This window comes from Phocoena sinus, chromosome 15 (genome assembly GCF_008692025.1).
Source record: "Phocoena sinus isolate mPhoSin1 chromosome 15, mPhoSin1.pri, whole genome shotgun sequence".
NCBI classification, from domain to species: Eukaryota; Metazoa; Chordata; class Mammalia; order Artiodactyla; family Phocoenidae; genus Phocoena; species Phocoena sinus.
This window is the reverse complement of record NC_045777.1, coordinates 23,306,457-23,330,886: the sequence shown is the minus strand read 5'-3', so window position 1 is coordinate 23,330,886 and position 24,430 is coordinate 23,306,457. Positions and strand designations below refer to the sequence as shown.

General features: G+C 52.5%; 1 protein-coding gene across 13 annotated transcripts in view; it reads left to right on the top strand.

Moving 5' to 3' along the window:
* The window catches only part of EPB41L1 (erythrocyte membrane protein band 4.1 like 1), a 128,033-nt gene that overhangs the window by 10,783 nt on the left and 92,820 nt on the right, over nt 1-24,430 (top strand). For 11 of the 13 annotated variants that reach the window (XM_032605253.1, XM_032605252.1, XM_032605262.1 and 8 more), the window contains exons 2-3: nt 6,584-6,634; nt 21,647-21,735. In XM_032605253.1, coding sequence (XP_032461144.1) covers nt 21,708-21,735 — 28 coding nt within the window. In that variant the 5' untranslated portion in view covers nt 6,584-6,634; nt 21,647-21,707. The remainder of the gene's footprint in view (nt 1-6,583; nt 6,635-21,646; nt 21,736-24,430) is intronic. The other 2 variants (XM_032605264.1, XM_032605259.1) reach the window with 1 other exon arrangement.

Genomic DNA, 24,430 nt, shown 5'->3' with positions numbered 1-24,430 from the left:
ATGGGGGAGGTAGGAGAGCCCAGTGAGCCTGCAGGGCCTTTGTCCCTCTGCCCAGGCTTGAGCTGAGAATGCTCAGGGGTGAGCTGCAGCTCCGGGCGTCTGCAGGCCTGTTCTCAGAGTCTTTCTCGTAATATCAAGGCTGCCTGTTTCCCTGGCCAGGATCTGAACTCTGGTCTGTCTGAAGTTAAAACGCAAACTGATCCCAGAAATGTCAGAATCTCTAAATATCAGGAGAAGCGATCTCTTAATCCACGCCCCCTCACCACCACATTACACAGATGGGAAGCAGAGGTCCAGAAGCGGGAGGCCCCGCCCAAGGACGCAGAGTGAACGGGCCACAGTGAGTTTCGCTCCAGCCTGGTGTGGGCTTTTGTCGTTTGTAGGCCTGGGTTAGGGGTTGGGGGAAGAGGGTGAGGAGGGGGCCCGAGGAGGGGGCCCAAGGAGGGGTGTAAATGACAAACAAATGCCAAATTAGGAGCCGTCGGTTGCCAGGGTGTGTGTGTGTGATCCCAGGTGAGTAGGATGTGAGTGGGCTGGAGCCGTCATCATCCCGGGCTTTCCTTCCCGGAAAGGAAAAAGGGCCACATAGGTGGGATCCAGGGGAATATTGGGATGTGGGGGAGTTCAGGGGGTGGCCTGAGAAGAGGAGGCTGTTGCCAAGCAGCGAGAGATAAGACTGTATTACAGCGGCACAGAGCATCCCAGCCTCTTGGGCCTGGCCTTGTACAGCCCTGCAGGTGATACCGTAGTGTTATCTGTCACCCCTTTTTTATGGGGAAGAATGAGGGCTGCAAAGGTCACAGCTAGGAAGAGCAGCGCCAGGGCTGGGGGACTTCAAAGCCATTTCCTGGCATGCCCTGGGTGGCTGCCCTCCTGGTTCTCAGCCCAGCTTGGTCTCAGCAAGGACCCAGGATAAGTGAACTTTTGCCTTCCTTCATTTCTCCTCCATCACTCCACCCCCTTATTTGTTAATTGGAAATATTTATTGAGCACCTACTATGTGCCAGGAGCTGTCTGTGACCTTATAGAACTTATGCTGTTACCCCTTAGCTGCCCCACACTGGTAGGTTGGGACCAGAAGGAGGAAGTGGGTTGCTTCACTAAACACCCCTTTCTCCCTTCACACCAAGCCCTTCCCCTCTATCCGCTTCCAAGTCCACCTACCCCAGATGGGACTTTTTTTTTTTAATTTTTATTTTTTTGCTGTACGCGGGCCTCTCACTGTTGTGGCCTCTCCCGTTGCGGAGCACAGGCTCCGGACGCGCAGGCTCGGCGGCCATGGCTCACGGGCCTGGCCACTCCGCGGCATGTGGGATCTTCCCGGACTGGGGCACGAACCCGTGTCCCCTGCATCGGCAGGCGGACTCTCAACCGCTGAGCCACCAGGGAAGCCCCGGATGGTACTTTTTGCTGGAACTGCCTCCTGCTGAAATGGAAACCAATCAGAGTTAATTGTTAAACCTAATAACTGGCGAGAGTTTCACCTGGTTAGGCTGCAGGGAGAGGGCTGACTGCTAGCTGTGCCCCCCAGGAGAGGGGTGGAGCTGCCCAGGTTTTTCTGGCCTATACCTGCCACCCTGTCCCTACTCTGGAATCTGCCTCCAGGGCCTGCTCCTCCCCTCCTCCCCGGGGGGGTGGGGGTGGGGTGGGGGGTGGACTGCCCCTTGGATCCTTTCCCTTGACTCCAGCTGAGGTGACCCTGGGAGGTGAGTACAGGCTCTGGCCCTAGTCCAGGGGCCTCTGGGTGAGTGTTCTTGGGCGAGATGTGGGGGAGGGCATGGCGCCGAGCCTTGGAGACCCAACCCAGAGGGCAGGCAGCCAGTGAACCTTGTTGGCTTTGCCTCCTGCTGGGTAGGGGTGGGGAGGGTTGGGAGTTGTACCCTAGCGGCCTAAGCCCTGTGTGCAGGACCGTCACCCAGTGCAGCCCATGCCACTTCCTTCCCTTTCCGCCTCTTCACTGGGTATCCTGTTAGGGGCCATTCTTTGCCATTTAGACTGGGACAGGAGGGAATTTAGTGGCAAAGGCTAGAAGCCTGAGCTCCAGACCGGGCCCCTGCCAAGCTTTAGGGACAGAGCTTAGGCTTCCAAGTCAGACAGGCTGTGGGTCAAACCTGGGGGACCTTGGAGTGGTGGCCCATCTCTAGGAGCCATAGTGCCATCTGAGCGATGGGTACTCTGTCCCTTTGTCACCAGCGCTGTAAGTATAAAGGCACCAGAGGTAGATATTAATATCAGGCTCCGTAGGGGGTTGGAATGAGTAGACACCATTCTATTGACATTCAACTTTATTTTGGGAGGCCTAGCTCTGGCTTAGGGCCAAGGAGGCCACCAGTCCCACCCTCTAGGACTTGACTGTTAGAGCGGCCCCATACAGTAGCCACCAGCCACGTGAGACTGCTGAGCACTTGGAATGTGGCTGGTGTCACCGAGGAACTGAATTTGTAATCTTATTTAATTTTAGTTAATTTAAAAATTAAAAAGAATATTCCAGTTATTGGAAAACTTCTGTGTATGTTTGTGAACTTAGATTTGTGCAAACACTTTTTCAATTGTAAAGGCTAAGAGACTGTAAATATCTGATGAAAATTTAGTGTGAGAATTGAGATGTGCTGTAAGTGTAAGGTGTACACTGGATTTAGAAGACTTAGTATGAAAAAAAAGATTGTAAAATATTTCAGTAATACTCTTGGATTTTTTCTTTTTTGGTGAGGGTGGGTCTCAAGGCTTGCGGGATCTTAGTTCCCCAACCAGGGACTGAACCTAGGCCCCCAGCAGTGGAAGCGCAGAGTCCTAACCACTGGACTGCCAGGGAATTCCCTCGATAATACTTTTGATATTGATTACATGTTAAATAAATATACTATTAAAATTAATTTCACCCATTCCTTTGTACTCTTTTAAATGTGGCTACTGGAAAATTTTAAATTACATATTTGGCTTGTATTATGTTTCGATTGGACAGCGCTGTTCTACCCTAAGTTGAGTTGGACACATTTGAATAATCATACAAGAAAATAGAGCCTAGTTATTTGGGGAGGTTTGGGGGTGAAGGTGAAGTCGAGATATTCCCCCACTCACCACCCCCCATACCTGGGCCACACTCCATGGTGGAATGTTATGCAGAATAATTCCATAGCCTCAAGGATAAGATCAGGGCTTCTGGTGTCAGACCAAGAGCCCCTGTCTGGGTGGCTATGCTATGCACTTGCTCTGTGGGTGACCTTAGGCAAGTCACTTCACTTTGCTGAACCTTAGTCTATCATCTGTAAATCTAGACTAAGGGTGGGATTTATCTCGTTGATGGAGGGAATCACCTGAGATATAATCCAAGTGCACGCTGAGCACGGTGCCTGCACATTTGCACGGCAGGGTCTTAGCTGTGGCAGTGGCTACTACTACTCCTGGTTGTGGGAGTTGTTGCTACTGCTGTTGCATCTATCAGCTTGGATTCAGTTATTCCATTTGTCCAAATGGGACATGGGTCAGAGGGAAAGGAGAAGTTAAAAGAGATTGAGGGTGGGAGCTGGGATGGGGATTGCTTGCCTTTAGGGGTATCTCCTTGGATCTTCTGGTTCTATAGGTGATCAGGCAAAGATGTGTGCCAATTTTATAGATGAGGAAGGTGAGGCCTGTTGAGGGGAAGTGACCTGGCTCTATAGCCAGAACCTGAATGCAGGACTTCCCATGCCTATTGTAGGAATATTGGAGCCAGCGTTAAGAGTCCCCCTCTGGGGCTTGTGAGAGCAGGGCCTGACCAGGAGTCTGGCGCTTATGAGAAATGGTTATGAATAGTCTTCTATAACTGCAAGGGATCTCGACACCATTCAGTACAACTGTCTCATTCTTGAGTTGAAGAAACAGAGACCTGAGTGTGTGTATGTGTGTGTGTGACCTCCCTAGGATCAGCCAGCAAGTTGGTGGCCAAGCTGGAACTGTTTCTGTTTGTTTAGATCCAGCCCTCAGCTCGGCCCTGGCGGGACGGATGGCCCTGCTTGTCAGCCCCTCCTCTCCTGCCCAGTCCCCAGTGAGCGCTGAGAAAGAGGCTTTTGTTTCACCCGCTCCTTCTGGTTTCCTCTCAAGGTAGCTTCACCACCACCCTCACTCCATCTGCCCAGATTTGCATTTGTCCCTGTTCCAGGTTTAAAGGGCCCTGAAATCTGAAGCTTCTCCACACACATCTACTTTCTGGATAGCCGTGGGGGAGACCAGGGGATTTTTCATCAAGAAGGCCTAGGTTCAAATCCCCCTTCTACCATGAATTTCCTCTGTGGCTCTGGTCAAGTCACTTGTAATTTTTTCGTCTCAACCTCTTCATCTAAAAAAGAGGAACCCATGGGCTTCCTGGGTGGTGCAGTGGTTAAGAATCCGCCTGCCAATGCAGGGGACACAGGTTTGAGCCCTGGACCGGGAAGATCCCACATGCTGCGGAGCAACTAAGCCTGTGCACTACAACTACTGAGCCTGCGCTCTAGAGCCCGCGAGCCACAACTACTGAGCCTGCACGCCACAACTACGGAAGCCCGTGTGCCTAGAGCCCGTGCTCCGCAACAAGATAAGCCACCGCAATGAGAAGCCCCCGCACCGCAACGAAGAGTAGCCCCCGCTCGCTGCAACTGGAGAAAAGCTCGCACGCAGCAACAAAGACCCAACACAGCCAAAAATAAAATAAATAAAATTTTAAAATAAATAAATAAAAAAAAAGAGGAACCCAAATGGTTAGCATATAACCTGGCAGTTAAGACCCTGAGCTCTGGGTCTCACCCCTGTGCTGATTCTCTAATGATCTTCAGTGAGTCATTTCAACTCCCTGGGTCCCAGTGTCCACATCTGTAAATGGCGGCTCCTCCTGGATTGTTGTGATAAGGAACTGTGCTGAGTTCTCCACATGTAGCGTCTCATTTAATCCTCCCGTTAGCCCTGGAAGCAGACACTATGACTCCTTTCCAAATGAGGAAACCGAGGCTCAGAGAAGTGAGGTGACTTGCCCCAGGCCACTTTGCTAGAGAGAGGTGGGGGCAGAATTCAAACCGGTCTGCATGGCTGCAGAGCCCCAGCTTAAACCACTGTCCTGCGCTGCCTCCCAGGTCCCTCGGTACCTGGCCCCCAGGGTGAGCCTGGGCTCTGGGAAACAGTGGATGGGGAACCAGGTCGTAAGCCGCTGGGTGATGGATGTTACAGCTGCAGTGACAATGTCCTGAGGCCCCTGCCGGCCTCTGGAGTGGGGGCAGGAACAAGTTGCTGAGGCACACAGCTTCTGCTTCTGCTGTTCCAAGCTCAGCCCAGGTGGTCTTCCTATTTGCTCAGTTCTTGTGTTCTGCGTGAAGCGGAAATACTTCATCCCACCTGGAGATAACTGTTCTAAGTGTGTGACTCCAGGGGCCCCGAGGATGCTCCCTCCAACGATCCTGCCCACTGTGTACTAGGCCAGGCCTGCAGTTGGGGCTTAGAGATGATTGAAAAGGGGCTTAAATACTCTGAGTGAATTAGACCAGAACAGAACATTAATGCTAAAAAGACCTTAGGGACCCCTGAGTCCAACCATGTTTATTTTATTTTTAAATTTTTAAAAAATTTATTTTTTGGCTGCATTGGGCCTTTGTTGCTACGGGCCGGCTTTCTCTAGTTGTGGCGAGCAGGGGCTACTCTTCGTTGCGGTGTGCGGGCTTCTCATTGCGGTGGCTTCTCTTGTTGAGGATCATGGGCTCTAGGTGCGTGGGCTTCAGTAGTTGCAGCACGCGAGCTCAGTAGTTGCGGCACATGGGCCCTAGAGCATGCGGGCTTCAGTAGTTGTGGAGGCGGGCTCAGTAGTTGTGGTTCATGGGCTCTAGAGCGCAGGCTCAGTAGCTGGGGTGCACGGGCTTAGCTGCTCTGCGGCATGTGGGATCTTCCCGGACCAGGGATTGAACCCATGTCCTCTGCACTGGCAGGTGGATTCTTAACCACTGTGCCACCAGGGAAGTCCCCAACCATGTTTATTTGACAGATGGGGAAACTGAGTTAAGGATAGGCCAGGTTGAGAGAACAATGGGTGTGGCTCGTCCTGGGTGCTGGAGACCAGGGGACTGACATGAAACAGGCACCTGAGGGGTTGGCAGACCTCTCTCTCCCTTATCCCCGCAGATCTGGTCCACTGCCCAAGTCTGGAGATACCACCGCTTAAAGAGCTCTGGAATCCATCCACCTCATCCGAGCTCTGCTGTCCCCACCCCAGCCTGGGCCCTTGTCACATGTCCCCAGACAGCCACAACAGCCTCCTAACTCACACGCCTCAAGCTACTCTTGCCTGTTTCCAGTCCATTCTCGACCCTACAGGTCAATGGTTTCTCGTTGCTCTTAGACTCAGGACTGAATTCTTTACCTCGGCCTCCAAGGCCCTTCATGGCCTGGCCCCTCCTGGCCGCTCCAGTTTCATATTTGTTACTTTCCCTTTTGCTCTGCATCGTCACACAGGCCTTTCTGTGTAACAGGTTCAGCAACTTCCCAAAGGTTCCTCAGAGAGTCAAATGCCAGCCTCTCGGTTTCCAGCTCCACGCTGGGTCCACGAACTCAGTTCGGAGGTGCTAACGCTGTTTCCTCCTTCCAGGTGCCTGACTGCCGTCCTTAGCCCCAGGGAGCCGGTGTGGTCGCAGCAGGGGTGAGTGTTACAGAGGCTCAGCCTCATCCTGGCTCTTTTGCTCGGGTTGGACAAATTTGGTCTTTCAGCCCTCAGGCTGTTTTAATATATTTTACTGCTGGGGAGGCGAGAGGGTTTGTCTAGGCCACAGATTCCTGGTGGGTTTGAAAAAGCAGGGCAGTGCTGAGGGTCAACCCTGGTTTTGGCTTGTTTTGAGGAGGGACTGCAGTGAGTGTTCACTCAGCACCTCTGTGCTAGGCAGCATGCTTTGCCCAAATTGCTGATCTATCCACCATGGCTGGGGACGGGTGGCCTTGGACCTGGAAGCCGGATCTGCTGACTTGCAGACCTTGTTTTCTTTTGCTTAACCACTGTGAGGTTGTAGACTAGATTCAGAAGAGGGTGTTTTCATTCTGTTCTGCCACTGACTCCTGCGTGACCTGGGGCAGCCACGTCCCTCTCTGTTGGCCTCAGGGTCATATATACATTGTCAGGGCGGGGAGGTGGGCTCTGAGCAAATGAGTTGCCTTCAGACTTTCCAGCAGTGAAATCCCCTTTTCAAATGAACCCCAGAGAATCTCAGTGTACAAAACAATAAAGGGGTGGGATTGCAGCCGTGGTCGAAGTTGGGGTGGGCCGGGGGACTCTAACTGGCTAAGTCTTCAGCACCAGCATCCCTCAGACAACGATGGGAACCCGTCCTGGGCTCTGTGCAAGACACTTTGCAAACTGCTGGCCTGGGACATGTCAAAGCCCCTTTCCACCTCCCGGGTTCCGTGACACTGGCAGGGTGAGGGTGTGGAGAGGGAACCGGGCCAACGAAGTTATACTGATTGGGAAATTGTGAAGTATTATGCAAATGTCATTGTGGCGTTACTAGTAAAGCACAACTGCCAGGGCTGTGATGTTGTCATTCTAGAATCGTCTGTCTGGTTTTTACTTTTTTTTTTTTTTTTTTTTTTTGCGTTATGCGGGCCTCTCACTGTTGTGGCCTCTCTCATTGTGGCGCGCAGGCTCCGGACGCGCAGGCTCGGCGGCCGTGGCTCACGGGCCCAGCCGCTCCACGGCATGTGGGATCTTCCCGGACCGGGGCACGAACCCGCGTCCCCTGCATCGGCAGGCGGACTCTCAACCACTGCGCCACCAGGGAAGCCCTGGTTTTTACTTTTGATTAGATGCGAGGCACCTCTGTACCTAGGGGAACTCTCCTGTGTGTGTGCATATGTGTAGGGAGCAGAGGCTATGGGCGTTGAGGTGGGGCTGAGCCAGGCCAGGGCAGGTAGAATAGATGCCAAACAGAGCTGGGAGCGTGTTGCTCCTGGGGGTGGTAGGGACAGAGGTGCTTTAATGCCAGTTTAAAGGAGAGATTTGACTCTTTCCTGCCAGCACATGGGCCCCACAGAGATCTCTGGGCAGGAAGCACTGCGAACAAGGAATCCTCTGTCCACAGTCACGGAACAGCCAGGACAGAGGAGGTGGATTAGGAGTTCCCAGGAGGGGGCCTGCGGGCTTTCCCTGAAGTTTGGGCAAATGGGTGGGGAGAAGGGGAACTAAGTGTATGTGTACATGGTAGGGGGAAGGTCGCGGTTGGTTCATACATTTATTCCACAAGTTCCTTGAGCTTCTGGAGCCCTCCAAGGAGCCAGGCTCAGAGGCAGGCAGCTCTGTAGGAGTCAGAGCTGAGAAAGGTGAGACTCTAGATATTAACTACCATCAGTTTACCGGAGGAGACAGGAAATGTGAGAGATGATAGATTTTCACAGGCAGCCTGGTGCAGTGGGGTTCATTTGGCCTGCGAGTCCAGAGCCCCGCATTCAAGTGCGTGCTCTGACACTCACGTGCTCTGTGGCCTCGGCCTCATCATTTCCCCTTTCTGGACCTCAGTTTTCCTTTTTGGAGAATGGGGGTAGACACAGCAGTCTTGGTTACTTTTTTTTTTTTGCGGTACGCGGGCCTCTCACTGCTGTGGCCTCTCCCGTTGCGGAGCACAGGCTCCGGACGCGCAGGCCCAGCGGCCATGGCTCACAGGCCCAGCCGCTCCGCGGCATGTGGGATCTTCCCGAACCGGGGCGCGAACCCGTGTCCCCTGCATCGGCAGGCGGACTCTCAATCACTGCGCCACCAGGGAAGCCCTTGGTTACTTCTTAATACTCTTCTGAGTATCCATTAGAATAAGGTATTTCAGATCTCTGGGGGCAGCAGAATCCTGACACGTACGCATTTGCGACAGAACTGCTGTGGTTGAATTGGCAGCGGTTTACACAGAATCTTGTTGCCCTCCTTACTGCCCTTTGTTCTGTGGGTGTTTTTGGAGGTGCTTCTGCAGATTCCCGGGGCTCTGGGAAGCAGTGTGTGAAGGCCATTGGGTCAGGATGATTCTTTAGAACATGCTTTGCGGACTGTCCTTTGCAGCCCAGATGACAGGGATTGTGCTGGAACACACAGGAGCAGTCATAATGCTGCCTCTGCCCTGCCCTGCCCATGGCCAGCACAGACTAAGCCTTGGTCAGAGCCTGTATAATTGGGCCTGGATTTTTCAGAAACAAATGACAAAAACTCTATTCAAAGTGGCTTTGAACTTCAAAGTGGACTTCAGTGGATCCTGGGGCGGTTCATAGAACTGAAGGATGAAGAATCAGATAGACTCTCCAACTCTCTCCCATCACGGCCTTTCTCTCCTCTCTGCCCTTATGAGGAACTGGCTGTCCACTGCCCCAGCTTAGCAACCCAAACAGAAAGAGGGAACTATTTTTCTTCTAGGATCTATATATCAACCCAAGGGAAAGACTCTGATTGGTTCAATCATTGTTGCTGGGGATAGGGACGTTCCCTATAGTGGCCCGGCCTGGGTCAATTATCTACCTGTGTAGCAAATGGAGGAGCAGGGCTAACACCAGAAGAAGGGGGAGTGGACAGAGCCATGAGAACATACGAACATGTTAGTGGAATCTTGGGTTATAGGAGAATGAGTAGCTTATAGGCCTGCAAAGCACCATAACTCCTCTCTTCAGTAATAGTAATACAAATATCAACAATGATAACAATAGGTAATGTTTATTGAATTACTCTCTCTATGCTGAGCATGGTCTATTGTTTTTCATGTATTATTTCATTTAATCCTCATGACAATCCTTTGGGTAGGTGCCATTACGCTCCCCATTTTATAGATGGGAAAACCGAGGCATAGCTAGTGAAGGTCACACATTGAGTAAGCGGAGAAGCTGGGGTTCAAGTCCAAGGAGTCTGTCTTCAGAGCTCACGCTCTGATCACTATGTCTACTGCCTCCTGTCAGCAGTTCAAGTGGATCCTACATCTACTTGCATGCTGCTCTGTGACACGGAGCTCATGACCTGCAGAGACAGCCCAGGCCCAGGTTATTCTGCTCTGGGAGTAGAGAAAGTCTTCCTTATGTTGCACACAGATCCACCTCCATAGATATCCATTCATCCGTTGTGTAGCTCTGTGTTAGGCTTTTCAGGAGTTGTAAAGAAAACTCATCTGTGGGACTTCCCTGGTGGCACAGTGGATAAGACTCCATGCTCCCAATGCAGGGGGCCTGGGTTCGACCCCTGGTCAGGGAACTAGATCCCACATGCATGCTGCAACTAAAAGTTTGCATGCCACAACTAAGGAGCCTGTGGGCTGCAACTAAGGAGCCCACATGCTGCAACTAAGGAGCCAGTGAGCTGCAACTAGGGACCCTGTAAGCCACAGCTAAGGAGCCCATCTGCTGCAACTAAGACCTGGTGCAACCAAATAAATAAATAAATATTTCTTTTTTAAAAAAAGTGCAGATTATTAAAAATAAAAAAGAAAGAAAGAAAGAGAGAGAGGGAGGGAGGGAGGGAGGGAGGGAGGGAAGGAGGGAGGAAGGAAGGAAGGAAGGAAGGAAGGAAGGAAGGAAGGAAGGAAGGAAGGAAGGAAGGGAGAAAGAAAGAAAGAAAACTCATCTGTGAACTTGCCTGAAGGGTCACCGTAACAAATAAGTCACATTACTGAGCTCCCAAGCTGTGCCAGGCTCTGTGCTGAGCACTTAATGTTCATTGTCTCATTTAATTGCAACAACAGCTCTGTGGAGTAGGTACTATTATTGCCCCCATTTTCCAGAGGAAACTGAGGCTTAGAGAGAAGTGACTCTCCCATGGTCAGGTGGCTAATAAATGGCAAAGCTGGCCTTTGAGTTCAGGTTTGCCTAGCTCTGAGCCTGTGCCAGGAACCACTGCAATCACCTGTGCCCCCCAGAGGGGAATAAATAAATGTGTGCAGGTGTTGGCTGTGACACAGCCAACAGTGCACATTGCCACTGGAGAGGGACAGGAAACTGATGCTCAGAGAAACGGGGGCGTAGCGTGGGGCACAGCAGTCAAAATGTGCTTCCGGGAGGAGGGGACATTTGATCTAGGCCTTGGACGGAGCTGGATTGGGACGTTTGGTTCAGGGAGGGCTCTCCAGGAGCTGCCTGGGAAAAGGCATGGAAGGGAGAAGCAGCAGTGGTTCAGTTTGGCTAGAACTAAAGAGCTGGGGTTGGGGAGGGTGACTAGCCCATCTTTCAGGCTTCCCAGAAAGACCCCTCCTTCCATACTATTCTCTTCAGAGATGTGAAGAAGTTTGATCATCTCCAGCTGCACACAGGTGTCCAGATCCTTCACCTTTTATCCCACATAGATGGTGGACAAGGGCATCTGGGCACCAACAGGTGTCAGTCCTTCATTCCTGGTGGCGAGTGATGGGAAGAGTGCTCCCCTGTGGTCCATTGCCCAGGGGTCAGCCTTTCCTCCAGGCAACACAGGCTCAAGGAACCAGGATTGTTTGTAAGAGCCTTGGTGAACAGTAGTATTCCCCATCCCCTCCCCAGCCAGCAGGCTGAAACATGTACCTCTGACCCACGGAGAGGCCCCTTTTCCTTCCCCCCGCCCCTTCAACACACAGCAGATCTCTTCTACCTTGTCAGGAGATGGATAATGCCCTCAGGGCCTGGGCTCTGTCCTGAAAGTGCCTTCAGATTTTTTCTTTAAATAACTCAGGTGGAAAATTGGGGGAAGAAGCTGTCAGCACTGGGAGCCTCCGGGTTTCATAGAATGGGAGAATGATAGGCATGTTTACTGAACTGGACTCACGGTGTGTCAGAGGCTTTATCACCCCCATTTTACAGAGGAGGAAAGTGACACAGGTACAGTTGTCACATGAAAGGTAACATCATTGTCTCTTGCAGGAGGGATGGAGGTGGGGGAGACTCAACTCCCACCCACAACAGCCTCCTCCCTGCTCTTGCCCAGAAAGTCCTCTCACAGTGGTGGCTCGGAAATGCTGACTCTGGCTCCCCTGTCTGTTCCCCAGCCTCTCCCCGACGTGGATACTGACCATTTCCCCTGGCTTGCTGCCTGCCTGAGAGCTAGAGGGGCTGTCTCAGGGACAGGGGGCCAGGCTTCACAAATGTCATACAGACAAGACGCAGATGTCCAGTATTCCTTCTGTGACCCCTCTTGTCTCTGGAATCCCTGGATTTCTCCGACCCTTCTTGGAGGGATTCCAGCATTGCTGTAGGGGGAAAAGAGGTAGAAAAGGGCAGGGGAATTTTTTCTTGCGGTGGGTGGGGTGTTCTTCATTGCCATGGCTCTTATCACCTGGACTAGAATCAAAGTCCCTTATATTTTTCCTATAAGGGCTTTTCTATTCATCATCTCATCAGATTTCCCCCGTAATCCTGAGAGGTAAGGCAGGGAGGATAGAATTATCCCCATTTTGCGGATGGGTTAACTGAGGCTCAGAGAAGGTAAGTGACTTCTCCAAGGTCACACTGCTAATGAGTGGCAGAGCAGAGCTAGAAGATAGAAACCAGTGTCTGGAATCCTGACCTTTCTTCCTGTTGCTAATGGCTGTAAGGACAGCCCCCTTTCTGGCCCAGTCTGTGGGGGTCATGTCCCCAGTTCAAACTTTCCCAAGCTTCCTAAGGCCTGCAGAATAAAGCTTCATCACCAGTTCTGAATTTGATCATCCCCTAATCCAGCCCGAGCCTACTGCTCTTGCCAATCTCCGCTGACATAAGAGGATGGCCTTTATCTTCTGATAAGGTAGATGAGATTAGACATTTGTTGGGGAGGATCCCTCTGTGGAATGTTGGAGGCACATGTTTCAGCCTGCTGCCCAGGGAGCAGATGGGGAAACTGAGGCCAGGGGCAGCACAATCGTTGCATTCAGGGCAGCTACAGAGGCAAGGCTGGGAAAAGGCTTGGGCTTGGGCTGGCCTGATATAGTGGGCCCCTTTCCCAGAAAATCCACAACTTTGTTTCACTAAGTGGAACACAGTGTCCACTGAGTGTTTACATTTTGCTCCACTTCTGCCCCAGAGAAATTCTTCCAGGGGCACCCTGGCCTTTTGGCATCTGGGCCAAACCAGGGAGGAGCCCTGTGTTCCTAGGAGTGTTGGGGCTTGAAGCTCAGCACTTGCTACGTATAAGTGGGGTTCAGGCAGGAATCAGTGGTGATGGTTGCACAGCTCTGTGAATAAAGTGTGGCGCGTTCTCTACCTCCAGACCTCCCTGGATGGGGGGCAGCAAGAAACAAAGGCGCTGAGACTGGCTTCCTGGGCTTTATGGGGGCCGGGGGCAACTGTTTTGGCCTCTAGAACTCTTTGCTGACCAAGTTAGTTTCCCCATTTGTAAGTTGGGGACTAAGACTCAGACTAGGAAAGTAATTGGCGTCAGTTGCTGGCCCTGGATGCAAAGGGGGTGGGGCAGCTGGCAGTGGAGTGGGGGGCAGCATTATAAAACTAGAAGAGCAGACACTGCTTTCTTCATACGTGTGTCTCACATATGAAGAAAGGTCTCAGGTAAGGTCTGAACGAATGACCTGGGCAGGTCCCTTTCCCTCTCCAGGCCTCAGTTTCCCCCTCGGGATCCACTCTGCACAGTCCTTTGTATTCCTGCTCTTCTATGATCAGTGAGTTGAGATACATGGTTGCCAAGTTTTCCTGGGGGTCAGTTGCCTCATTTGTCAAACAGGGATGACAAAATCAGCCAATCCTACCCATCTCAAGGGTTACTGCTGCAAGGGTCAGAGAAGTGACCGTGTTGCTTTGGGCCACGTCAGGCTTTGGCAAATGGGGATTTGCTTTAGCAAGGTGACATGCTCCCACGGGGCAGTGGAATGAGCTGGAGCTCCAGACTCAGACAGACTTGGGTGTAGTCTGTCCCTGCTCCACCACCTATGGTGTGAATTTGAATACTTCATTTCTCAATGCCTCAGTTTTACCATCTGTAAAATGGACGCAATAATAATTCTTGCCTCAGAGGTTATGGAGGCCAAATGAGAGAAGGCAGGCAACCTGCCTTTGACAGATTCAAGTGTTTAATAACTAATAGATTTTGCTATCAGTTTTTGGTGGCCATAATGATGATGATCACTGACCTTTAGAGACTGGGATTCTCTGGGGGCCAGCTGGGCTAGTGGTGGCAATGTTATTGTTATGAATAATCTCTTATATCTCTTTGGCCCTTTACAAAGCATGTTCACACGCATCACCGTATGTGGCTTTCAGAGCATTCCTTAAGAAGGCGTCACCATCTCCATTTTATTTATTTAAAATTTTATTTATTTTTGGCTGCGTTGGGTCTTCGTTGATGCGTGCGGGCTTTCTCTAGTTGTGGCGAGCGGGGGCTTCTCATGGCAGTGGCTTCTCTTGTTGCGGAGCACGGGCTCTAGGCGCGCGGGCTTTAGTAGTTGTGGCTTGCGGGCTCCAGAGTGCAGGCTCAGTTGTTGTGGAGCATGGGCTTAGCTGCTCTGCGGCATGTGGGATCTTCCCGGACCAGGGCTCGAACCTGTGTCCCCTGCATTGGCAGGCGGATTCTTTAACCACTGTGCCGCCAGGGAAGTCCACCATCTCCATTTTATAAGTGCAGTTGTGAGTCTTAGGAGAAGTGGCGTGCCCCTGATTTTAGCTCAGGTCTTCACGCTTTGGGAGCTCAAGTCCTGGCCAAATGTGTTACGGGGATCAGCTCTGGGTCTGGCAGCACCGACAGGGAAGTGGGGGATGATTGTTACTGACCCTCATTTTTACCCCATAAGTTTTGGAGAGTGAGGGAGCAAGTGACTGAATTAAATGACAGAGTGGCTGGCTTGGTGGCCTTGCCAAGTCACAGAAACACACACACAGGTCTTTTATTTTGGCTGCGCCGCGCACGCGGGATCTTAGTTCTCCGACCAAGGATCGGACCTGCACCCCCTGCAGTGGAAGTGCAGAGTCTTATCCACTGGACCGCCAGGGAAGTTACCCGCCACCCGCCACAGGTCTTTAAGTACATACATTCAGGGTGATTGGGGGCAACCTGTCTCTCACTTTGGGGCCCAGGATTTCTGAAGCTGTGGGCCAACAGTGTCCCTGCTTGTTCAATGCAGCCTGCCTGGATCCTGAGCCTCTTCCGTTTCTCGCTTCTGTTTCCGGCTCCCCGCCCCCACCCTCAGGGCTGGGGCCTAGAAGTGGATTCTGCCTCCAGTCAATCCGCCACTGAGTCTTGATTTAGTCAACCAGTGTGCACTGAGTTCCTGCCGTACACCAGGCACTGCCCAATGTGCTGGGACACAGAGGCGAACGGAGCAGGTATACACGTGATCTGTATTGAACGGCAGAACTCCGTAGCAGTCTCTGGCAGTTTCCAAGCAGTGGTGAGGAAGGTGTCTCTCGGCTCCCCCGTGGGATGCATGATTTTGAATTTGGGAAAATGTGCTGTGGGAGGAAGCAGGTTCTGGAAGCCCTGGGCTGAGGGGTTCCCCCTCTGCCATGGCCTTGCTGTGTGACCTTGGTCCGGTCCCTGCCTCTTTCTGGGCCTCCTCCTCCCTGTCTACCAAGGGAGGGGATTGGTTGAGATATGAAAACAGTCTCTGACGTTTGTAGGGCACCTGCCTGGCCCATGTGTCCCAGGCTCACAAAAGCCCAGACTGATGCCAGGGTCCCTTCCTGCCAAGCGGTTGGCTTCTGGATCTTGCAGGCCTTGGGAGTGGTCTCTGAACTGGGTTCTGAGCACTTGGGAAAAGTTGATAGAGTCATCAGCCCCCCAAATAGTCTGGCCTGTGGGCCCCGTGTCCCCGGCTGGCACTAGTGCTGACAGAACAGGTTCCGGCAAGGCAGCCCCTGACACAGAAGCCCTGTCCAGCAGGGGCCCTGAATACTGGTGGGTTTAACCTCTTATGCTTTCCTTTGGGCAGGAGGTGGTGAGAGGTGGGGTGGAGGTGGGGTGAGAGCAAAGCTTAAAGGCTCCCTGAAACATGGAGTTGACCTAGCACCTCCAAGGGAAGGGTGGCGAGATTGGAGACTGAGAGGGCAGGTTTTCCCAAGTCCACACCGAGTGTCAGTGCTGCAGAGCTACCTAGGAACGCCGATCTCCTGCCCCCCTCCTCCAACAGTCACATCTTGTGCTCAGCTATTTCCTGGGTCTTGGTTACTGAGGTTGGGGGAGGGCAAGGGGTAGAGCATGTGTGTCCCCAACAGAGCAGAGGGGGCGGGACTTCATCCTGGTGGCTGTGGTTGGGAGGGGAGAAGTGTTTGTGTGTCATTTTTGTCACATTTCCCTGCCTCCTGTCATGTCTCCCAGATAAGTTCCTGGGTCTCTTGCCCTGGTGGCACTGACAGCTGACACGTTGAGAGTCCAGAGGGGGAGGGGAAGCAGAGGGCAGGCCCTTGTTTGGCCACAGGAGGCCTGGCAAGTCCCAGCTGTGCCTGATTCCGGGTGACGGAGCAGTTCAGCACTGATCGCCCACCCTGGCCCTGGGGCAGTGCCTGTGTGGCCTGGCTGGCAGGCCAAGAGGCCTCTGTGTCCTCCCTGCCCCTTAGCTCCTGGTGTCTGCAGCCTAGTCACACCCCTGTAGCTCTGGGCTCTGCCCCTTGGCCTGGGCACAGGCACTGGTTTGGCAGGTTTTGCTGCACCCATGAACAGTGGGAGGGTTGCAAGTTGGAGCAGGGCCGGCCGGAGGAAGCAGTGCTGCCCTGTCCTTGCCTCCCTCGCCACCCACAAGGCCAACCTCACCTCTGCCCCCTTTGCCATCTTTCTCAAGGGAGGCTGCACGGGGAACTGGAAAGCAGAAGCTGCTCAGACTCCTAGTTCTTTTTTTTTTTTTTTTTTTTTAATGTATTCATTTATTTATTTATTTTTGGCGGCATTGGGTCTTTGTTGCTGCGCGTGGGCTTTTCTCTAGTTGCAGAGAGCGGGGGCTACTCTTCGTTGCGGTGCGCGGGCTTCTCGTTGCGGTGGCTTCTCTTGTTGCGGAGCACGGGCTCTAGGCGCACGGGCTCTAGGCGCTTCAGTAGTTGTGCCTTGTGGGCTCTAGAACTCAGGCTCAGTAGCTGTGGCGCATGGGCTTAGTTGCTCCGCGGCATGTGGGATCTTCCCGGACCAGAGCTCGAACCCGTGTCCGCTGCGTTGGCAGGCGGATTCTCAACCACTGTGCCACCAGGGAAGCCCTAGACTCCTAGTTCTGACTCTATCACTTACTCAGCATGTCACATCTCTTTCCCTTCTTGGACCTTAATGTCTTCATCTGTACAACAGAGTTTTCAGCTCAGTAATCCTCAAACAGCCACATACTGTGATTCTAGTTCAAGCTCTGCCATGTTCTTTCCATCCTTAAGCAGGTCATAGCACACTGAGTGCCTCAGGTCCTGAGTGGGTAGAATGAGGGCCACAACCCTTGTCTGTTTCCTGGGGAAGGTGATAGGATCAGCCAGCATCCTAGCAAGTAGCCCGTCTCCATCTATAGTCTGGCCTGCCCTTATCTGGCTCAAGCAGAGGGAGAGAGTGTACCTAGACTGGGGGCTTACTCCAGGGCGCCCACCACCCTGCCATCCTGAGCCCATAATTGCCTGGGAACCAGGCTTTCAGAGCTTCTCCGTGAAGAGGTTGGGGGAGAACCTAGGGGGAAGGCCTTAGCACTTGCTGCCTCCTCTTCCTCCTGACTTTTACATCAACTGGGGGTCCAGTTCAGGGGAAAGAGAGAAGGCAGGAAAAGTCCACCGCTGCCGCAGCCCCGCTCTGTGACACTGGATACATTGCATCTTCTCGCTGGTCCACATCTATACAGATCATTATATCCTCAGAAAATTCAAATTATGACAATGGATAGGTCAGAAGAAGGAATAGGAGTTAAAGAGGACATTTCCAGCCTGGGTAGGGAGTAGAGAGAGAGAAGGAAAAGAGGACTAACATTTACAGTGCCAGTTACTTTGCGTATATTACATACATTATCTATATTCTCAAGTCTCCTTTGCAAGTGGCAGGCAGAGTGGTCTTCGTAAAATACACATCAGACCATGTCAATCAGTGTCTTTCCTCTGCTCCTAGAATAAACTCTGAACTCCTTACCATGGCTACAGGGCCCTGAATGAGCCCGTCTCTGCTTCCCCCTCTCCAGTCATGTATCTCCTCATTGGTCATTTATTTCTTCCGTTGATTTAACAAATTTTTCCCCACCTCAGGACCTTTACATGTGCTGTTCTTTCTGCTTTGAATTCTCTTTCCCTGGCTCTTTGCAGTCTAGGATCCTTCTTATCCTTTACAACTCAGCTTAGTTAGACACCTTCCTTGCCGGCCCCACTGCACTGCTTTCTACCTCTGCCTCGATTCCTCACAATGCTTACCACAATTTGGAACCATTTGTCTTTTATTTTTAACAGTACGTTCGCTCCACATTGCATGGCACCTAGTAGATATTCAGTAAGTATTTGTTGGATGAATGAATGAATGAGCTGTAGGGAAATGAGATGCTAGTTAAGTGCCTGGCTCAGGGCATGGCTCTTAGTAGGTGCTCAGTAAATGGCAGCTTTTAGTGAGAACCAACGTGGCTGGGATGGTAAATACCAGTTTATTGTGGCTAGAGCACACATGCATGAGGCCAGGGGATGCAGTGGGAAATTAAGGTTGAAAAGGTGAGCTGGGGGCCTTCTCTGGCTGTCCAGTGGTTAAGACTCTGTGCTTCCAATGTAGGGGGCACGGGTTCGATCCCTGGTCGGGGAACTAAGATCCCACGTGCCGCTCAGCATGGCCAAAAAAAAAGAAAAGATAAGCTGGTACCAGATCCTGGTGATTCCTTGATGCTAGGCCAAAAAGTTTGGACTTCCTGAAAGACATTGCTGGGAGTCACAGCTGGGCCATTTATGGGAACTGTAGAGCTCTACTTCTGAGCTGGGGGCTCAGACTCTTTATACTTGAAGAGGTCGTGTTGTGCGGTTGGGGGAAAGTAGGGTTGGAGGCACCCCCAGAAGAACAGGCTGGGCCCTCTCCGGAGGCTGTCTGAGGCAGGCTATTCCCAAAGCCCAGAAAGAAAGAGCACTGCCGGGAACAAGCTGTGTTTTCTGTTACCACGTTGCCACTGCACTGTTCCTGGGGTCGCAGAGGACTGGGGCCACCTAAGAGTCTGATGCTTGGACTTCTATTCTGGCTCCTCGCCTTAACAACCATGTGACTTCTGCCAGCTTCATTCACATCTCTGATCCCATTTTTTCAGCCGTAAACAGGCTGCGTTAAGTACCTGCCTCATAGGGTCTTGGAGAGGATAAATGAAATGGTGCCTGCACAGGGCTTAGCAGAGAGCTAAAGGTGAGCTGTTATCTCCATCCAACAGTGGGGGCTTCAGAAAGGGCATTCCAGGCAAAGGGAACCACAAGTGCAAACAAAAAAATGCACAGGCATGAAACAGGAGGGTGCTTTGGAGTGGTGGGAGTTTGCTGCACACGCTGGGGATGGCAAGAAAAGAAAAGTGGACCACAGGCCGGCCCAGGTTCTGCAGCGCATGTGTACTGGGCTAGGAGCTGGAACTTGTCTGGAGGGTGATGAGGGCCACTGCAGGGTGTTAAATTGGGATGGTGTGATGTGATTTCTGGTGGCGGGAGGATGGGTTGGAAGGGCAAGGCTGAGGCCTGGAGGCCAGTGGGCAAGCTGTTGGCGTGGCCCTCACCACTGTTGGCAAGCGGCAGTGGTGGGAAGTGATGGGCCTAAACTCGGGCATGTGGAAGGACAAGAGGGAACAGACGAGAGATTGGGTGACAAGGGTGAGAGGATGCAGCACAGGGCCTGATGGGTACGGGGCTGGGTGGGGAGAGCAGCCGTGTCCTGGATGGTGGCAGGCTTTCTTTCTTTCTTTTCTTTTTTTTTGTGGGATCTTAGTTCCCCGACCAGGGATTGAACCTGCACCTTCGGCAGTGAAAACACAGAATCCTAACCACTGGACCACCAGGGAATTCCCTTTTCTATCTTTTTTTTCTCTTTTTTTTTAGGGTTTCTTGCTAGGTGCCTGAGGGATCGTAGAGTGAAAGCACGACCAGTGCATGTGGGTTTGGATGTCAATAGTTTGGCTTTTCTGGGAATTGAGAAGCTTCCTAAAAAACCTTTTTTTTTTGTTTTGACTCTCGGTGTGGAAAATCTAAAATCTGAATGATTGACTCCTCCCTGAGTGACAAGAGAGCCTTCTGTGGGGATGCTGCGCACACCTCGTCCCTGCTGGGCTAGGGACTGGGCAAGGGAAGTGGTGCTGGCTTGGCCTGTAGGTGGCCAAAGCTGGGGGTTTTATCTGGAAGTGGTTTTTCAGCATCCATCAGTTTTCTTGTGATTTTCTTCCTTCTTCTCAAAGTGTGTACAAAGAGGTAATTCCGGGGAGTGGAATGATTTATGTATTCCAAGGCTCTGGACCAGGGGCCAGGCAAACTTTCAAAAGTGGTATAAGGGGGACTTCCCTGGCGGTCCAGTGGTTAGGACTCTGCGCTTCCACTGCAGGGGGCACGGGTTCAATCCCTGGTCAGGGAACTAAGATTTCGCAAGCCGTGCGGTGTGGCCAAAACAAACCGAAACAAAACTAAAAAATAAAACCCCAAAGTGGTGTAAGGTAAGCTCCTGCCTATGCCCTGCCCTCAGTAATTTTTCTGGTGAGTGTGGACTGGGAGCTGTCATTCCAAAGAACCATAGGTCTTAGATTTTACACTTTACAGATGGAGGAAATGAGGCCCCAAGGGGAAGTGGATGAGACTTGCTCAGGTCCAGTTGTGAATGAATGCCGGAGCTGGGCCTGGACCAGGCGCCACCCTTCCAGCTCCAGGCTCTCCTGTGGCTCTGCAGCTGGCACGGCCTCTCAGAGGAGTAGGGGGCTGATGAGCTGAGGAACATCCACACAGGGCCCCAGTCCAACTCAGGGACACACACCTGGTGAGAGAGGACCCCTGTAGACAGGGCAGGACTCAGCTATTGTCCTAAGTCCCCAACTAAGAGGCCCATCCCTACTCCTCCTCCTGATCTGAGATGGGTCCAGAGGCCTGGCTGGAGGTCGGAGGCTAAAACCAGAAGGATTGGGTTGGTTCCCTCCTTATGAGAAAAGGAGCGGAGAGCCCAGTCTGAATGGGGTGGAATACAGTCTGCATCCTACTTCAGCTGATTGCTGTGCTGAGCAGAGGCCTTTGTCTGCGTTGCCAGGGGAACCAAAGCTTCTGCCTCCTTCCGGGGCTGTGATTGGCTCCTGGTAGAGCTTGAGCTTTGGTGAATGGAGGGGCTTCCCTCCTGCCTACGTCTTCCATGGAGGTGAGAGACTAGAGCGAGGCGGTGGTCCCCGTGGAAGCACCGCATAGGTTTTTGTGCTCTGCTCCTTCAGGTCTAGCGGCGATGGGTCCCCTTGCTCGTTCGCTCTTTCATTTATCCCAGGCAACATCCGCTCCAGGCCCTTCATTCTTCCAGGTCTAGGAAAACTAACCTATGAGTCAGAGGACCTGGCAGAGCCACAGACTCACTCTTGGCCTTGGGCGGTTCCCTTCACCTCCCTGTGCCTCAGTTCCCCTACTTGTAAAAACAAAGGCATTGAGCTAAACTTTCCGGTCCTTCCAGCTCCGACTTCCCTGACCACACAGCTCCTATCTTCTCCTTTTTGACTTCCCATCCTCCCGTCTGGCCTCTTGTTGAGCTCTGATCATGTTCTTTCTTGTAGGTGCCCATGCAATATACAGGGCAGAATAGGGAGTTGCAACCAGCTCTTAGCATTGTTTCTTTTTTTTTTTTTTTCCCTAGGAAAATTTTGTTCCCTGAAGGCTCTCCTAGAAGCCCCAAATCCTGCAGCGCCTCTTGTCTCATGCCTTTCACTTGGACCCAGGCTCGGGGTAATATGCCAAGGAGTAGCTAACGATGGATGCCCATCTCTGCTCAGGGCGGGGCGGAGCATCGGGCAGGGCAGAGCGGGCTGGGGCAGGTGGGGATGGTTGGAAGAACCCTGGGGCTCAGCACTCCTGGGTTCCAGGCCTAACTCAGCTACATGCTGGCTGGGTGACGTTGGTCGGGTTGCTCAGCTTCAGTTTCTGCATCTGGGACGCAGGAGTGATAATGCCACCCTTGGGGTTTTGCAAAGGTTGAACGTGATGACATGCCTGCCCTACAGGAGGCACCGAGTCCCCTTCCCTGGTCTCTCCCCTAAAAAAGGTAGGGAGCTGGGGAAAGTCCAGACCGAGGAGGGCTGGGGGTGGCAGGGCCTGTGGTGCCACGTGGCAGACTGTAGCCGCTGGTCTTTCCTGGCAGTGCCAAAAAGCAGGGAGCAAAGCGTTGCCTTGGGCGGCTGATGTCTGAGTGGGGGAGGCTGCGTGTCAGAGCTAATGTTTGAATAACACTTTTAAGATCCTCCAGGGACCTCAGATAAGGATTTTTCAGATGAGCTGAAAATGGAGCAAAGTAATAAGTCTGAGCTCACTGGCAGGAAAGGGGGCGGTCTAATTGGTACTGGACTTGTGTCGCCCAGCCATGCTCGTTACCACAGGCTGACTGGGAGCGTGGCCCCTGCATCTGGACTGTGGGCTACAGTAAGGAAGGTCAGTTTTCTCAGAACGAGGGCATAATGGGTGACGCGGCCCTGCTTCTTGTTGACTCACTAGATTGCTGGTCAGGGGTGGCTTCTTAGGTCATTGGTCTTCAGAGGCTGGTTTAGCGTTTAGCTCTGTGACCCAGCCTCGCTCCACCACTGGGCTGTGGGAGCTGCCGCCTGGGCTGGGTGTGGTGGGAGGCTGGGATGGGACAGTGAAGTGGGATACGCATGCTGCTGGGGGCCCTTCCCTCCTCTGCTCAGGTCTGCCGGGCTCTGTGATGAGGTGGGTGGACAGAGGAAGGGGCTTCTCAGGCAAAGAAGGCAGGCTGGTGGTGTGACTCTGGACATGCTGGGTGTCTGCTTACACCAAGGAGGCGCAACATCTACAGGATGGGTCTCAAAGAGGCTGAGGAAAGGCCCAAGAAGTGAGTGAGTGTGTGTGTGTGTGTGTGTGTGTGTGCGCGTGCAAGTGCACCCGTGTATGTGCTTGTGTAGAGTGTGGTCCCCACGGAAACAGGTGGCAGAATTGGTGTGTGGCTGTGGACCAGGAGTGCCTTGTCCTGAAGACAAAGAAACTCCTGACCGGGCTCTTCTACCTGAAGCCTCCTCTGCTTTGCTGGGCCTGGGCTGGGAGTGATTGGCTGTGGGGCAGCGCGTCACTGCTTCTCCTGGGTGCCTGGTTTCCACTGGAAGTCCTGCTCCTGGGACACGGGCCACTCTGAGACTCCTCAGTGGGGAACATGTGCGGGTCGATGACTGATTCTTCCTGGTGCCTGGGTTGCCTTGTGAATGCTGTTGGGGTCATAGGGATGAGCATCTGGTCACCAGCGCCTCCCAGGTGCCTCCCGGTGATCCCCACTTCCTTCTCTTCCCTCATCTCCGTGACACCACGCCCTTCTTTCCAGCTTCCCCACTACCTCCCTGGCCAGCTCGAATTTGCCTGTTCCCCCTCCTCTCCTTGACTGCTCAGTGTGTGGCGTCCTCAGGGCTCCATTGCAGTTTTTTGTTTTTTAATAATCCCTTTTTTTAAAAAAATGAGCAAAGTAATAACAGTACAGAGATTTTGGAAAACAGGAAGAGGAAAAAAGTGACTCCTGAGTATTGCGGAGAGTTTGGTTTCCTTCCAGCTCTTTTTTTACACAGTCATCGTCCTCCCCAGTTCATCTTCAGGGCTGTCCTGTGGTTTTCACTTAACGGTGGATGCGGAACCGCCTTCGGTGTCATTACGGAGGATTCCGTTAAATACGTGATCCATTCACCCCTTTTCCTGTTGATGGATAGTCAGGTTGTTTCCAGTTTATTCTCTTGTAAATAACATGGCAATGAACATTGCCTAAAAGTGTTTTTTCTTCATTTCAGATGATGTCTCTGAGGGTGGGGTCCCAGAAGGGGAATTCTGGGTCAAAGGCTGTGGATGCCTTTCAGGCGCTCAGTAAATCTTGCCCATCTGCTGTGCCACTTTACAGCCCCAGTGTCCAGGGTGATGGAACAGGAATCGCTTTGGATTCCTTTCAGGTCTGAAGAGCCTGTTCCTGGTGTCCAGCCCCTCATTCACTCTACGATGGGGGCAGAATAGGGCTGTGAAGTGAGGCTGCCTAGGTTCAGACCATGCTCCCCGCTTGACCTGCTTGACTGTTTCCTCGGCTGTAAAATGGGCATGATGGGAGTGACCGCCTCGCAAGGTCATCGTGGGGCCTTTTCAATCCGTGTAAAGTGTGGAAGCACACAGCCTGGCACTTGATAGATGCGGAGCCAGGGTGACAGTGGCTCAGAGAGAGGAAGCTACCTAGTGACTCAGACTGAGCTGAGGCCAGCACTCAGGCTTCTGCTTTCCGGGAAGTCTCTTTCCCTGAAGCCAGCCTACCCCTGCAGATGGTCTGCCTTATGGGGATGTGTCCCTTTGTTGGAGAATGTGGTCGAGGGGCTGAGTCTGAGCGTAGCTGTAAGGTAGTGTCTCCCTTTCCTCCCAGAACCATCCGTTTTTCTGGAGTGCTGTTTCCACC